The sequence below is a fragment of the Geotrypetes seraphini genome, chromosome 1 (assembly GCF_902459505.1).
Source record: "Geotrypetes seraphini chromosome 1, aGeoSer1.1, whole genome shotgun sequence".
NCBI classification, from domain to species: domain Eukaryota; kingdom Metazoa; phylum Chordata; class Amphibia; order Gymnophiona; family Dermophiidae; genus Geotrypetes; species Geotrypetes seraphini.
The window spans coordinates 494,085,917-494,103,622 of record NC_047084.1 but is presented as its reverse complement, the minus strand read 5'-3'; the positions used below and the strand labels follow the sequence as shown (position 1 = coordinate 494,103,622).

The 17,706-nt window shown below is 40.9% G+C and overlaps 1 protein-coding gene across 1 annotated transcript in view; it reads left to right on the top strand.

The window, feature by feature from the left end:
• The window catches only part of LOC117351584 (guanine nucleotide-binding protein subunit alpha-14), a 343,853-nt gene extending 333,299 nt beyond the window's left edge, over nucleotides 1–10,554 (top strand). Inside the window, exon 7 of the mRNA XM_033927074.1 lies at nucleotides 7,278–10,554. Coding sequence (XP_033782965.1) covers nucleotides 7,278–7,468 — 191 coding nt within the window. The 3' untranslated portion in view covers nucleotides 7,469–10,554. The remainder of the gene's footprint in view (nucleotides 1–7,277) is intronic.
• The last annotated feature ends 7,152 nt before the right edge of the window (nucleotides 10,555–17,706 follow it).

Sequence of the window (17,706 nt, the reverse complement as noted above, 5' to 3'; positions counted from 1 at the left end):
GGTGCGTGCGAGCGGTCCTTCGGGGTGGGGGTGCGAGCGGTCCTGCGGGGGGGGGGATGAATCGGACGTCGGGGGGGAGGCATCAGGCTTTCAGGGTGGGGACAGGACTTCAAGGGGGAGAGGAGAGTCGGGGCGGGTGAAAGAAGAGTCGGGGTGGCCAGAGGAGAGTCGGGGCGGGCGACTGGAGAGTCGGGCAGCATGCGCGGTATACGGGTGTGTGCGGTATACAAAAATTTCTGTACATAAATTTGTGTTTTCCGCGCGCTATACCCGTGTGCCTGTTTTACACGGGTGCGCGTTATCTACTTGAAAATACGGTAATCAAGACACAAGAGAAAGCTGTATAATATAGTATCTGCTACAGGGGATCATAAAAACATAAGAATTGCCACTGCTGGGTCAGATTAGTGGTCCATCGTGCCCAGCAGTCCGCTCACGTGGCAGCCCCCCAAGTCAAAGGCCAGTGCTCTAAATGAGTCCAGCCTCACCTGCGTACATTCCAGTTTAGCAGGAACTTGTCCAACTTTGTCTGAAGTCCCTGTAGGGCAGTGGTCTCAAACTTGTGGCCCGGGGGCCACATGAGGCCCGCCAGGTACCATTTTGAGGCCCTCAGTATGTTTATCATAATCACAAAAGTAAAATAAAATAGTTTCTTGATCATATATCTCTTTAGCTATAAATGACAATATTATTATTAAGACTTAGCCAAAAGGAAAGATTTATAAACTATAAAAAGTTTTACCTTATGCAAAAATGTTATTTCTTTAATAAGACATTAACTATTTTTTCTGTGGCCCTCCAAGTACATACAAATCCAAAATGTGGCCCTGCAAAGGGTTTAAGTTTGAGACCACTGCTGTAGGGTGTTTTCCCCTATAACAGACTCTGGAAGAGCGTTCCAGTTTTCTACCATTCTCTGGGTGAAGAAGAACTTCCTTACGTTTGTACGGAATCTATCCCCTTTCAACTTTAGAGAGTGCTCTTTCGTTTTCTCTACCTTGGAGAGGGTGAACAATCTGTCTTTATCTGCTAAGACTATCTGCTAAGACTTCAGTATTTTCAATATTTCGATCATGTCTCCTCTGTCTCCACTTTTCAAGGGAGAAGAGGCCCAGTTTCTCTAATCTCTCAATGTATGGCAACTCCTCCAGCCCCTTAACCATTTTAGCACTCTTCTCTGGACCCTTTTGAGTAGTACCATGTCCTTCTTCATGTATGGTGACCAGTGCTGGATGCAGTACTCCAGGTGAGGGCGCACCATGGCCCTGTACAGCGGCATGATAACCTTCGCCGATCTGTTCATGATCCCCTTCTTAATAATGCCTAGCATTCTGTTCATCTTTTTTGCCGCCGCCACACATTGCGTGGACGGCTTCATCGACTTGTCGATCAGAACTCCCAAGTCTCTTTCCTGGGAGGTCTTTCCAAGTACCGCCCCGTACATCCTGTATTTGTGCAAGAGATTTTTGTTACCAATATGCATCACTTTACATTTATCCACATTGAACCTCATTTGCCATGTCGATGCCCATTTCTCAAGCTTGATTATGTCACGTTACAGATCTTCACAATCCCCCTGTGTCTTCACTACTCTGAATAACTTCTTATCGTCCGCAAATTTAATCACCTTTCTCGTCGTACCAATGTCCAGATCATTTATAAAGATGTTGAAGAGCAAAGGTCCAAGCACCAAGCCCTGAGGCACCCCACTGGTGTTGCTCTTTCAGTCCAAGTATTGTCCATTTACCCCCCACTCTCTGTTTCCTATGCTCCAGCCAGTTTTTAATCCACGTGAGTATTTCACTCTTGATTCCATGGCTCACAATTTTCCGAAGTAGTCGTTCATGTGGAACCTTGTCAAACGCCTTCTGAAAATCCAGATATACAATGTCGACCGGGTTGCCCTTGTCTATCTGCCTGTTTACTCCCTCGAAGAAGTGCAGCAAGTTCGTCAAACAAGATCTCCCTTTGCTGAAACCGTGCTGGCTGGTCCTCATCAGACTGTGTCCATCAAGGTGATCAATGATGCGGTCCTTTATCAGCACCTCTACCATCTTTCCCGGTACCGAGGTCAGACTCGCCAGTCTGTATTTTCCCAGATCTCTCCTCAAACCTTTTTTGAAGATAGTCGTAACATTCGCCACCTTCCAGTCTTCCGGAATCTTTCCCGATTTGATCGACAGATTAGCTATTAGTTGAAGCAGTTCAGCTATAGTTCCTTGATGACCCTCAGATGGATGCAATCCAGTCCCGGGGATTTATTGCTCTTAAGCCTATCAATCTGAATGCATACCTCTTCTAGACTGACCGTCAACCCTGTCAGTTTCCCGTCTTCATTTCCAGCATATAGCCTGATGGGTTCCGGTATGCTGTGGAAATCCTCTTCGGTAAATACAGACACAAAAAATGTGTTCAGTTTGTCGGTGATTGCTTTGTCCTCCTTTAGCACTCCCTTTATTCCATGGTCATCCAACGGTCCCACTGCTTCCTTCGCGGGTCGTTTCCCCTTAATATAGCAAAAGAACAACTTGAAGTTTTTTGCCTCCTTGGCTATTTTTTCCTCATAGTCTCTTTTGGCCCCTTTTACCGCCTTATGGCACCTGTGTTATGTTTGTGCTTATTCCGGTTTTCGTCCGTTCTTGACCTTTTCCACTCCTTAAACAAAGTTTTCTTGTCTCTGATCGCTTCCTTCACCTCTACAGTGAGCCACACCAGTTCCTTGTTCTTTTCATCTTGGATCCCTTGTTGATATGCAATATATATAGATTTTGCGCCTCGGTGACTGGGGGACCAAGCTTGCTCTAGCGTTTTTACAGTGCTTATCTTCTTCTTAATCTTCTTCCCCACCATGAATCTCATCCCTTCATAATTCCCTTTTCGGAAGTTCAGTGTCGTGGCCGTCGTTCTGGACCAATGTTTCACCCCTGCGTCCAAGTTGAAGTGGATCATGTTGTGATCTCTGTTTCCCAGCATCCCTTCTACTTTTACACCTTGTGCCAGTCCTCGCAGTCCATTTAGAATTAAGTCCAGAATTGCATTTCCTCTTGTATTTTCCTTGACAGGTTGTTCCAGGAAGCAATCGCCTACAGCATCCAGGAACTTGGTCTCCCTAGCGCAGCCGGAGGTGCCTAGGATCCAGTCTATCCCCGGATAGTTGAAGTCACCCATGATAACTGCATTGCCTCCCTTGCAGTTGCGTTTAATCTCGTCCATCATTTCTCCATCAATTTCTTCGAACTGCCCTGGGGGTCGGTAGTAAATGCCGATCTTCATTTCCAGTCCATTTGTTCCTGGAATTTTGACCCATAGAGACTCTAACTGATCCGTCTGCTGTGGCGTCTTCTCTCCAGTAGATTCAATTTCCTCTTTGACGTATATGGCAATGCCCCCACCTTTTTGAGCCACTCTGTCTCTGCAGTATAGTTTGTATCCTGGTAGCACAATGTCCCAGACGTTTTCCTCAGTCCACCATGTTTCTGATGATATCCACGTTACCTTTTCATCCATCTTATTCCTTAGGCTTCTTGCGTTCGTGTACATACACTTGAGTTTGCGGCCTGTTCCTTTCTTGCATTTCCTTCCCTCTTGTGTCCCTTTCGATCTGTCTTGCCTGTGATCCGGTGAGTCTTCCCCTCTATCTTCCTGTATGGTATCCTCCAGGTATACCGGTTCCCGAACCATCGACTCTCTCTCTCTCGGTCGACTGTTGGCTTTCCCCTTCCAGTTTTTGTTTCAGTCACTTAAAGCAGTTAATTTTAGGCAGGGTGTGGAGGCAGTGCCTCTCTGTGTGAGTCTTTAGGGACTCGTTTTCAAAGCACTTAGACACACAAAGTACCATAGGTTTCTGAGAGCCTCCATGTATTTTGGACCATGTGCTCTGGTCTGATCATAAGCTGAAATTGTTTGGAGTTAGGGTAAAAGGTATAGGTGTGAGGAAGTTTTCAAATGGTTGAAGCTGTGACCATGTTTTAATGTTTCTGATCTATGGGATAAGTGGGCAGCTCATTTGGTATGTGATGAAAGTTGTTCCCTGTCTGAGGATGTAGCAGTATGGTATGCATCTTTGACTATGGTGTTAGATGTAGTTTAGAGAATGACACGGTGGCGGTTTACCCGCGGCCACCGCATTTTAGCCGCGGGTCACCCGCCGAAAACGGGGAAGAAAACTAGTAGTCGCTGCGGCGACGGGGACAAGGCCATTCACCGCCCGCGGGGCGGTGAATGGTCTTGTCTCCGCAGTGAGGTATCAAGGATTGCGCGGTCCCCGCAGCCACCGCCCGCCCGCCCGTAGCATTTAGCCAGCTCCCTCCCTCCACCTCACCCTAAATTTTGAGTTTTCCAGCTTCCTTTTTTCCGAGCCGCACATGTTCAAAAATCCGTGCACGCGTGGCTGCGCGAATCAATCAATCTTCTCCTCTGACGCAACCGGAAACAGGAAGTTGCAGGAGAGGAGAAGTTTGATTGACTCGCGCAGCCGCGCGTGCACGGATTTTTGAACACGTGCGGCTCGGAAAAAAGGAAGCCGGCAAACTCGGAACGAATATAAGGTGAGGTGGAGGGAGGGTGGGGGCTGCTGGACCATTCTTCATTACTTTGCCATACTAATTCCATTCTATGTTAGGTGCCACGGACTCAGATTCGAGTCCTAGCGATGATGAGTTAAAGATCCCAAAAGAAGCCAACTTCTAAATCCAGTGGTTAGAGCTACACTACATTCCTTGTGACCCTGGGCAAGTCACTTAATCCCTATTGCTTCTGACACAATGGGCAGTTCCAAAGACCAAGACTGGCCAGTGTCAAAGACAGGATGCTGAGCTTGATAGACCCTTAGTCTCCACTGTTTTTAGTGATCAACAAAGTTCTATGTTTCTATAATCACCCTAATTCTGTTATCATTGGACTAGATATTCAAAATGATTTAAATGGCCAGGACAGGCTCCTGGCTGTTTAAATCATCTGTCCAGGGCTAACCAGGCATTTTCAATCTTCATGTTCAGCCCAAATGGTGTCACACAATTCAGCAAAAATACCCAATGTTGTTCCTCATAATTTAAATATTGCTCATAGAAGAAACAACATTGGGTATTTTTGCAAATGGAAGTTGGAGGGTTAATTCCCTTGAAACAGCCAATTGAGTGAAACATGAATTCATGCTGGGACACAAGATAGGTTGAATTTGTTTTGAATTTAAAAAGAAAAATGATCAATGAAGAATACTATAATGGCAAGAAAATATAATGATAAAACAGCAACTAATTTTGCCTATTTTTATATATTAAAAAAGTACTACATAAGGTGAATGTCCATATTGCTGTCTGTTGTTCTGCTGAGCACTGGCATTGAAACAGCAAAATGCATTTATTGCATACTTGTCCTCTGTCGGAAACATTATGGTGGTATATTAGTTGTGTTAATAAAAATTTATAAACAAAGCCCTGCCAGCTGAACATCTCTTTCTCTAGTTCAGCAGCAGGAACTTTGATTTATAAGAATGGAATACGCTAAATATTAGAGTACTAAGGCTTATATGGATGCTGCGGGGACGGTGACGGGGTGGTGAATGGGATGGCAGTGGCGGTGACGGGGCGGTGAAAGGGATGGCAGTGACGGTGACGGGGCGGTGAATGGAATGGCGGTGACGGGGCGGTGCAGAGGATGGTGGGCCGGTGACGGGGACAGATTTTTTCCCCGTGTCATTCTCTAATGTAGTTGCTCTGATGAAGGAAGTGGTATGTAAGGAAGACTACCGAGTCTCTCCATGGCAGACAGAAACTGTGTTACAAGTGCAACAGAAATTGCGACAAGCAGAAAGGAAGTGGAGGAAGACAAGAGATATTGATGATTGTGATAGTTATAGGGTACGTCTCTGTGAATATTTAAGACTTTGTGAGGTTGAGTGAAGTAAAAGTTAAGACTGCTTTAAACCGACCTTGGGAGATGTATTTGGCAGTGAAAAGTTTAAGGAGTCAACTGGTCCTGATTCCTTTTTGTATGCGTATTTTTAATGACTGAAATGGCTGGTTTGCTTGAATCTATTGAAACCTTGGATATTGAAGGAACAGCTGATGTATCTGCTGAATGGATTTTCGAATGGTTCAAGAAACAGAAATTTAATTGGTAGTAAAGAATTACACCTACTTGAGCCCTACATTAAAAGTTTTTGGAATACAATTTGGCCACAAATTAATAAATTGATGGAAAATCATGTAGCAATATCATATGATACAGTGTTATTTGGAATGATGATGAGAAAAAAAAGTCAAATTTCACCAGAAAATAACAAGCTTTTATTAGTCATGACAGGGGTTGCCATTCAGCAATTAACCAACAATTGGAAGAATTATAGTAACCTAAATTATACATTTTGGTGGAATACAATATGTCATATATTCAAAATGGAAAGAGCAATAGCAATACAAAGAGGGACATATACTGAATTTATAAAAATATGGGGGCCATTGACAAAATATTGTAATGAATAAATAATAGGATTTCTCTTCTTCTTTTCTTCTTTTCAATATCTTCTTTCTGACACACATGAAGGGGAGGGTAATGAAAATAATTTTTACACCATATGCTATAATATGATATACAATATGTAATGAATGATTGGAAAATACTAGAAGGGTGGGGGGAGGGAGAGGGGATAAAAATATGTTTAGAATATTATGTATTAGATATAAAAGTGATATTGTGTATTCATTAATTGTATTTCAATATTTTGTACACTTCATGTAAAATTTGAAAATGAATAAAAATTATAAAAAAAAAAAAAGAACAGTGTAATGTTCCCTCTCCAACATACCCACACCAAATTTGGTTGCGGTAGCTCCAGCTATTCAGATGTTATGGCGGTAAAGGGGGGGGGGGAGAGAGAGAGGGATGCACAGAGAACATTTATAGACATTGATACAACCTTATAAGCTTTTCTTTGTACCAAAGCAAGGCTAAAACTTATGAGAAATATAATATACTATAGTAAAATCTGTTTTGTATACTTAGAAGTAAGACCGAACCAATAAGCAACAGTATCAAGAGACGTGCAAGTTAATATTTTAAATAACTCGATTTTGTAAGTTATTCTATGTGGGATTGGTAGCCAATGAGCTTTTTTTTAAAGGGGAGTAACATGTTCGAATTTCTTAGTGTTGGTTCCTTACCTTCTGTTCAATTCAACCATAAGCTACAATTTCTTATGTGCATTGTTTGGGGTGGAGGAGTCAGGTTGTTTTTTTTTTTTCCAAAGCTTTTAAACTATCCTTTGTGATTCTAATTAGGTCCTAAACAAGATGGAAAAGCTGCCAGGGAATTCATTCTCAAGCTGTACCAAGATCAGAATCCGGACAAAGAGAAAGTCATCTACTCGCACTTCACTTGCGCCACAGACACGGAAAACATACGCTTTGTCTTTGCCGCTGTCAAGGACACCATCTTACAGTTAAACTTGAGGGAGTTCAACCTGGTGTGAAAGACTACATCAGGTTCAGAGGGATGAGAGACTCCCTGGAGCCAGCTGCTTTGTTAATCACCTCTGTTGTCATCACAGTCCACAAAAAAATGTTTTTCTCAACTTTTCCTACTGTGATAAAGATGTTTTCTTCTGATATTCCTATTTGTAGGACCTCAGAGGTGGAAGGATTACTTAGTCCAATGTTCTGAGAGCTGTCTCACAGTTTTACTTGTTCTCTTTTTTTTTTTCTAAAGGTAAATAAAGAACCATATAAAACAATTGTTTTTATAAATTCCCCTTTGCAGATTTTGGCTTTGAGAGAATTTGTTTGTTTGTTTTGACTGCTTTTGAAATTAAGAATATTTAAGAAAAATATTTTATAGAAATGTGTGTAAAACCAGTGCGGCAGCCTTGTGGTTTTCTAATGTTTTTATTTTAATTGTATTTGATAACTATTGGAAATCATATAGCATATGTTTTTAACCACAGTTGCCTTAGGTAGTGTAGAGCATTGTGGTTCTTAGCACTGTAGACTGTTCTCATTTAAAACAGAATGAGTTTTTTAATTCTTTTAATTGATTCTTTTTTTTTTTTGGGGGGGGGAGGATGTGTTATGTCAAATTTAATAACTTTAGAATTTTATATTGGGGAATGTCTTTCCAGGGTAACATGTCAAAATCATGTTAAGGATTTCTTTTGAAAAATGTTTGAATTTTTTAAATTCAATCTTTATTTTTAATTTAGTATGTCTTTGTGACAACAATGGGTGTCATTTCAATTTCTAACAGTTGCTACCATTCATAGTGACATGAATATGACCACTCAAAACTTAGGAAAAAAATAATGCCAAAGAGTCAAATGTAGTTAATTAGGGATCAGCAAAATCATGATTATTATTATTACCCATCTTTTCCTCATGAGTAGGAAGTGTATTTTTTTTTTTTTAAAGGAAATTGAATTAATTTGTAGGATATTGTCATATGCCACATTTTCCTCATTCTGATTTCACAGGTTTATTTCAAAGATCTTGCATGTTTATGCACTATGCTTCTCCCTTCCCCAACCCCAGTCACAGAATAGGAAAAACTATAGTACATCTGGCCAATGTGAGCTGTGCTTCCATGAATCAGTTTTGAAAAGCTCATTCACCCTTTGGAAGCTTGAATATACAGTAAAAGCAGTGCAAAGTGCTAAAGTGGAAATTTCCCCTGCCTTATGCCAGCCCAGTTCACACAATGTAAGTGTTAAAACAAAGAGGTATGAGCCTGAAGACCTCACTTCTAGTACCCCTATCTACTGCTTACAGGGCATCTGCACCTCTTTGTGACTCTGGTCAAGGCACTTACAGTGGTGTGCAAAAGTCTGGAACCACTTGTGAATTTTGTGTTCTTTCAACTTTGACTTTTTATTTTGTTTTTATATTTGGCTATTATAATCAACTTTTTATTCTAGCTTGGTCTTAAATTTCTGAATTTGTTAAAATTGCCATGTAATCATTTTTCAGCGTAAATCAGGTAATGAACTTTGCTGGCCATAAAGTATATATATGAGTGTCTACATATACATGTAGGTGGCCTTGAAAAGGCCATTTTGTGTGTCAGCAATGACTCAGTATTTGGTAGATCACCCTCTTCTTGATCACCTCTCTGTATCATGTTGGCATTGAGTGAGTTTGATGACATGATCATGGGTGACAACCTGGTTCGAGGCTGCAATGAGTAACTCATTCAACTCACGTTTTGATGTTGGATATCTCCCAGGCCACCTTGTGCCATAAGTTCTCAATTAGATTCAGTTCTGGAGATTGGGCAGGCCAGTCAATTGACTCAATGTTGTTCTGATACTTCCGGTTGATCACCTGTTTGGAGTGATGACAAGGTGCATTATCATCTTAGAACAGGAACTGGCCTGGAAACAGCTGCTGAGCTGATGGTACCATGCACTTTTGCAGTATTGTGATGTACTTGGTCCCACTGACCATTCCATTGATGATGTGCAGATGTCCAACACAAGTGGTAGCCATGCAGCCCCAGACCATGACCTTCAAAGGATGCTGCACAGTGAAGTTGAGGTACTCAGGCTTGATCCTCCTCACATAGGTGTGGGCCTGGTTATCAAACAGGCAGAAGGTGCTTTCATCAGCAATCAACATTTGTTTTATTCCTTCCCCAAATTCGTGGCCTTCAATTATTTTGGAAATTGTATTCCTCCCCTCCCTTTTGTATCCTGCTATTGTTTTTTATATTCCTTGTTTTGATGTCTTTTTCCCCTGTTTTAACATATATACTTTTTAAAAATGTATTGTAAACTGCCTTGATAAATAATAAACTTGAAACTTGAAAAGTACCATTTCCCACATTTTACATTACCAGCTTGAATGCTTCTATACCTACTCGATCCGTTTATGCCACTTGGACGTCAGTCATCAGTGGCTTGTTGCATGCTTTGCAGCCCCACAGACCAAACTGCAGGCATCGCCGACAAACTGTTGATGAGCTGACACTGACATGACACACTCATTTGACCACTCACACAGTTGCTGAGGTGAGGTCAACTTGCAATTGATCAATTAAATGCATCGAAGTGCATGGTCTTGGTGTTATGTTGATGTACATGGATGACCAGACCAAGGCTTGTCTACTACTAAACTCATCACTTTCTTCTTTTGTACAATCTTTACTGCCGCATTGTGACTGCAGCCGACTTTGCTGGTGATTCGACAGCATCAAAATCCTTCCTTGCTCTCATCACTATGACATGAACACGCTCTTCCAATGTCAAGTTCTAAGTCTTGTTCATGGTTGATACGGAAAATGTATGATACCCAAAAGGTCTGTGCTTTGTATAGCTTCCCTGTTACCTAGACATCTGAACTGTGATTGGCTCCTGCTTGGTCAGAAATAACACAGGCTGATTGGACAGTCTTGATCCAGTTTTGAAGCATGATCTATAAAAGGTTTAATAGCTATATTCCAATATCAACAAAATTGTAAAATTAGAAACAAGTGATCTTAAAAAGTTGATTCTAATAGACAAATGTGTCCCATATAATGTGGTGAACAGATAAATCTCTTGGGTCAACAAAGAAATTAAAAGGTCAGAAAGTTGAAAGCATGCAAAATTCACAAGTGGTTCCAAACTTTGGCACACCACTGTAACCTGCCAGTGCGCCAGGTACAAAGTTTAGATTGTGAGCCCACTAGGACAGAGAAAGTATCTATATGTCATATGGTAAACCACTTTGATTGTAACCACAGAAGGATGGTATATCAAATCCCATCCCTTTTTCCTTCTCCTTGTACCAGTGCCCAAACTACAATCCTAAGCTGTTTTAAACAGGTAAAAGTGTAATCATGGAAGCTGAACTGTCTTGTATAGCGCTGTATACATTAATGGTTTGAAATGCATAATATTGTACATCATGTTATTTAGCACTAAGAAAAATTGACTCTGACAAATGGGAAAGAAAATAAATTGTGTCTCTGATGAAATAAAAAATGAATTTTTTAAAAAAATGTGCTCATCGTGATTCAACTGGGTCTTCCTGAGGACAGAAAAGTGCAATGAATGGTATATTTTAATCTTTTTTATACTGGTCATTAGATAGACTGAAGAATGTGTTATAAATGATTAAATATGATTACAATATGCAAATACAAAATCAAAATTGTGGTTCTAGACTGCCAGAAGTTAGCTTAAGTTCTTACAAATATGCAGTTCTTTCTTGTCACTTGACTGTTTGTGTACATCTTCATGTTCATCCTCTGAAGGAAGGACCTTAGCAATCGTAAAAGCTTGTGTATAGCAATGTCCTTGGATGATTCCTATGTCTATCCAGTAATCGGTAACACAACTGACACAGAATCTAGTTTTATCCAGGACTTGATACCTGAAAAATATTTTCAGTGAATTTTCTGTAGCTCTCCAACTATATGAAATATAGGAGTGGATTAGTTTCTATTTAGGATCAAATTTATATTTTATATGGGGCCAAATTGTATTTCTCAGACAAACTTGAGTCATTTTAATTTGCTAATTAAAACTTTCCGGTACACAAAATCTTTATATAAAGCACATACAGTATGTATCCATCTAAATGGTTTCAGTGGGACCCTAATAGTTCAGTTTGCAAAGAAGTTAGACATTTAACTTTGTTCCTCTAAAAACTGACCAGGGCTGATAACCTAAATTTTCACTAGGTGCCTAAAGATTAGGTCTAAAAAGTGTGCCAAGTCAGGGAAGAAAAAAAGGCACTGAGATGCCTAGTTGTAGGACTAACTTAAGCACCCATATTTTAAAAAGTATAATCTGCAGGATTAGCGCAGGAATGCCTACTCTCCATCCCCCCCCCAAAGAAATGCAGGTAGCATGTGCAAATTTGGAACTTACCGCAGGATGCCTGAGCACATCTTAAACTGAGGTAAGTGCATGCTGTTATCACAGCATCAGTGTTATTAATTAGTGTTTAATATACCACCTTCAAAATGGTTTACAAAGATGGTTCAACAAGATCAAATATTTGACTAAAATATCATTAGGGTTGTCCAGAGAAACCTAAAGTTGAAAAAACTCTGAGAATTGAAGTTTATCCCATTAATTTGATTGTGCTTGAGCAGAAAGTGATTTTTTTAATAAAAAAATTTAAAGCCCATCTTGGGGTCCCTCAAAGCTACTGATTACATACAGCTAAATTTTTCTTAAAATTTATTATATTTGCTTAATGGAGCAATTTTCTTGGTATTATAGCATGTTTTAAATGGTCTAAGTCACAACATCCAAGTTCCGTCGGTCCTGTGCTGTATAACTTTAGGTTATACATGCAGTACGACTAAGTCTAAGACGGCCCACGTCCCGACCAACTCCCGCCCTCGACACTCCTCCTGAAACACCCCGTTTAGCTGTGGTCATTCAGCGGCACTATGAAGGCCTAGGTCGTTTAGAAATACGTCCAAAACCTGTTTTTATTATCGGCACTTGGACGTATTTTGACAATGTTCGTCCAAGTGCCAACTTAGGCCGGTTTTTGGATGTTTTTCTCTTTCTATTATGAGCCCCATAATGTTTGTTTTCACACTCAGCAATGATACATTGATTTAAAAAAAGCATTTTATAAAAAAAATAAAATAAAATCTAGCAGTATTTTATTAAAGGACCTTCAACATGTGTACTTTGGTGTAGTCATCTACCAATGGCTTTCTAAGAACTCAAGTCCAAAAATATAGTGTGCTAGCTTATACAATATTTCATACACTGAATTATCAGCAATTGGTAGCTGTACAGATCTAAATACTATAAAGTAACTACTTTAGCTTACACAAGTTCTGAAAAGCTAAATAAGATTTTTGTATGGATCTTCAGAACGCCATCGGGGGTATGTATAACTCCCAACTGCTTTTAGTCTTCATTGATTATTTATGAAATTGTACATCGCCTAGAAATTGTGATAGGCGATTAATCAAATTATATAATAAACTTGGAAACTTGGATTGATCCAATTAATGTGCTCGTTAATCGTTGAGACATTTTTTCCATTATACATTTTCATATTTATTTTTTTGCTTTTTCATTGTTCAGGTATATAATTGCTTCAGGTTGCCACCTCTCCTGACCTGCATATTTCAAAGAAACTTTCCTCAGGGGTTGAGGGGTTCTATAACTAAACACAGCACATATAACTTCATTTGCTCTATAAAGCGGATCCACAGCATGTGAAAATACACTTTTGTATTTAAATCTTTATTTTATTATATAAATTTTTTATATTAAACTTCAGTAATACCAGCATTTATAGTGCTTACTGTTTGTAGGATCATTGTGTCGGCTTGTTTCTTCCTGCAATTTAAACTCAGCTGATTTTATGCATATAGCATGACGTACTCCAATCCCCAATGCTGCAGCTGATTTCGCACTCTCAGGTTCACCTATACAATGCTGCTATAGCTAGAGAAATGCAGGTTGCTATAACTGCAAATGAAGAAGTATTAACGAGGAGGAGCCAAGATGGTGGACGGTGCTTGACGGTGTTCTGACCGCTTGCATACCATTTCAACTTTTCTACTTACAAATTTCCTGAAAAATCATTTTGGAATGCTGCATTCAAAGAGGAAAGGAATGGTTAGAGCCGCACTGTCGCCAGCTCTTTCCTCCTCTCCAATTAAATTAACCCTTCCACAGCTCCTGGAGTGGCAGTCTGCCACCATGCCTCAGTCAGAAAGTTGGGGGTTGGAGTCTGCTGTGGAATTGAATGTGGGAGCGCTCAACTCACGGGAGCCCAACATCTCCTTGTCACCCCCGATGATTATCATGCCTCCTTGTCCAGCAGAGGCAAGCAGCTTTGAATCGAGCTCCGGGCAAGAGGAAGGGGAAACCCCAGAGCTCAAATTCGGTGGAGCTTCACCAATGGAGGAATTGCTGGGTGAGAGGAATGTTGAGGAGGTTGGAGAGCCAGCAGTAACACCAGCAGTTACATTTGAAATGCTTCTGGCAGCCATAAAGTCCTTGGATTCAACAGTGGAGGAAACGGCAAAGGATATGGAGGTATTTGTAGTGAAAGTTGATGCCTTTACCTTAAATATTGAAAAAGTGCAGCAAAATTGAATGGAAAAATCCAAACAAACTGTGACACTGAAAGAATCTATATCTGCAGCAATTAAGGACAAAATTTTGTTTCAAAGAAAATTGAGCAAATTGAAAATTTTAATAGATGTTTGAATATTAACAATAATTTTAGGGCACTTTAAGATTCTAAGGGGTTCATAATCGAAATAGAAATACATCTAAAACTGGCCTAAATTGGCACTTAGACGATCAGTGAGACAAGTCATCCAAGTGCTGATAATCGAACCGGGTTATAGACGAATCTAAAAATGATTTAGGCCTTCACAGTGCTGCTGTACACTCGGAGCTAAAAGGGGTGTTTCAGGAGGAGTGTCGAGGGTGGGACATGGGTCATCCTAGACTTAGTCGTACTGCATGTATAACTGAAAGTTTTATAACACTGCCTAGATGGAATTTGGACATTATGACTTAAGCCATCTAAAACCAGGTCTAAGTCACAAGAAGGTATCCAAAGTGACCAGATAACCCAGGGGTAGGGAACTCCGGTCCTCGAGAGCTGTATTCCAGTCAGGTTTTCAGGATTTCACCAATGAATATGCATGAGATCTATTTGCATGCACTGCTTTCAATGCATATTCATTGGGGAAATCCTGAAATCCCGACTGGAATATGGCTCTCGAGGACCGGAGTTCCCTACCCCCGAGATAACCACTGCAGACACAAAGTTCAGACCCCCACACACTGCCCGTGATCACTGCCTCCAGAACATCAGCACCTGGCAACCTGGCATAGGAATGCCTAGAAGAGCTGCACAGAGGTGGCATAAGTGGTCTTGGAGGTGGGTTAGTGAACCATGGAGAGGAGGACCCAGGCCCATAAGCCACTGTAATCACTGCATTCATGTGCACCCCCAAACCGTTTTGTACTGCCATATAAGTGCGCCTGTAACCATAAGGGCTATTGGGGTGGTAGATAGGTGGGTCTAATAGGTTCTGGGGGTGTTTTTGGGGGGGCTCACCATGACCTATAAGGTTGTGGTGAGATGTGTATGTGGCACCCTTTTTGTGACATTCACAGCAGTGCCCTGTAAGGTACCCCACTACTCTGGTGCAATGTTTGGGTGCCCAGTCCATAACTTTGCTGACCCCACCCATGTCCAAAAGGTCTTTTTCTAGGCATTTTTGACTTGGATGAATTTTTGGACAAAAATGGGGTATAAAGATAGACAACTTAGTGGTCTGGACAATCAGACGGCTGGACATACAGTTAGATGATTTTCAAAAAAAAAAAAAATGTTGTATGTATTTTTCAAAAATGGACCTTTTCCCATGTCTGACTGTGGGTGACTAGCGACTTAGGCCCAAAACAGACTTTATTCCTCCTATACATAAAACCTATTACTTGCCAGTTGTGAAAGATAAGAAATATAGAGACAGTAGATATACCTGTAAATCAGAATGAGACTTCTGAAAAAAATTTACAAGCTTTAATAGCAATTCTTGAAGACTCCTTCTCTGAGGAGCGAGCCACTTTGATAGTAAACTTTGTTTTTGAACAAGACCTTACATCTGTTATGAGAATTTATTTTAAAAAAGGAATAACTCCTTTTTGTGGGCAGAGATGTAACGAGATCAACCCAAGAGAGAAGAGAATTTCTTACAATGAGTGATGAAACAAGAAAATTGGTTGCTAGCATATCCTTTGTAAATGCATAGTTAAATACTTGAGTTTAAGATATATCTTTTTCCTCCCTGAGCATCTCAGATCATTTTTGGACCTTAAGTTAACCAGTGGGTTGGGATGAAGCAAAAGATAAGAGCCGAGGTTTAACCAACTAAGGGCTAGATGCACAAAAGATAGTGACTCGATTGCTGTTGGACAATTCTCCAACAGCGATCTGATGCACTATCATGTTTGCATGCAAACCCACCAATTAAATCATTCATTGAGTGATTGACACATGCACAGAGCCCCAACAGTAACAGGGAAACAGCTGCCTGTAATTGCTGTTAGGGCTTTTGTATTTTTTTAATGGAAAAGATGTGCGCGAGTTAAACACTCCCTCCTGCCTGAACCTACTATGACCTCCCCAATGATCGTGGCAGGAGAGATGCCTGGATCCGGGTTGGGCAAACTTTTGGGAGAGTGGAAGGGTGTTGGTAGGAGGGACTGGGCATCCCTCCTGCTGGCGATCTTTCGGGGAGGGGGCGGGGGGTCAAAGTTGTCGGCAGGAGGGATTGGGCAGCTCTCCTGCTGCGATTGTTTGGGAGGAGGGGCCCCAACGGTTCCACAATTCTCTAACTGGCGCTTATGACAGATGAGCTTGGGACTTGGGTGATTTTTTTTTTCAGGAATAGGACAAAGGTAGACTGGGCAATTAAACATCTGAACGTACAGGTAGGCCATTTTATTATGCCCCTCCACATTTCTACATCTGGTGAGAAGGCACCAACACATGCATTGTATGGGCAATCATGAGGCTTTTAAAGTGACAGTACACTTCTGAACTGTCTGTGTCAGGCTCTGTGGATGATGTCTCCCACCTGTGAGAATATCTGCCTGCTGCCCTTGAATAACACCTGTGCTTTCTCTGTTCTTAGTGGGCTCAAAAAAGATGAGTGGTGCTGAGTCTGCATGCAAGAGAACATGTTTAACAAAGTCATATGAGTTTATTAAGTACATTGAAGCACATTACACAATGCAAACAGCATATCTGTTATCAATGGCAGTCATTCCCCAGTTTCAAGGAGTTCCCAATGTCCTCTTTGTGTCCTTCCATTAGCCATTTACATAGGCATCTTGCCCTATTTTGGAGCATTCATACGGGCAGGCTTAATTGAATTATCAATAAAACCAAGGTTTTATGGTCTCATAATCCAATGTCTTCTGTACCTTCTTCTATAGCATTGCATTTGGGCATTTCTTTAAATGTGGAAAAAATGTCAAAAATTTTAGAGGTTATACTTCATTCCTCAACCCCTCACCCCTTTCACAAAACCGTAGCACTTTTTTTAGTGCCAGCCATGGCGGTAACAGCTCCAGTGCTCATAGGCATTCTATGAGTATCGGAGCTGTTACCGCCATGGCCGGCACTAAAAAACATGCTACTTTTTTGTAAAAGGTGGGGTTAGAGCAGCAAAAGAAGCCACAAAGGCAAAGGGAGAACCCCTCCGTAAACCAACAAAAGCACAGAAATAGGGGTCTAATACAATGGCTTCCAAAACAGAGAGAACATTTTATTCACATCAAAGTTAAAGCACAAAAATCAGACTTGACACGATGTCATGCTTTAGCAGTGAACTGCCTGCGTTAGAAATTAAGATATCTACATACAAAGACAGATACAATAAAGGACAAATTAAAGCAATGTATTAACAAGAAAGCAAAGTTACAGACGCCCGACTTAAGTACAGCTCGTACAGAACGTGGTTGCGGCTTCATTTGATTTCACCGAGCAGTATTTCCAGTGGCTTAGACTCCTACACTTCTCCTGCAGCAGATTCAGGAATAATGGCCACATTAAGAACAGTCTATGGTTGTCCATGCTGTACCTTAGAGGGCACATTGGTAGGGACAGTTGACCCTTTTGTCAGCTGGGAGCTGAGGTAAGCAGCAAGAATCTTAAAATCTACAAACCGCAACTCATTCTAAACCAGGGACCTGTATATATATTTATGATGAAAATGATGATCACATTA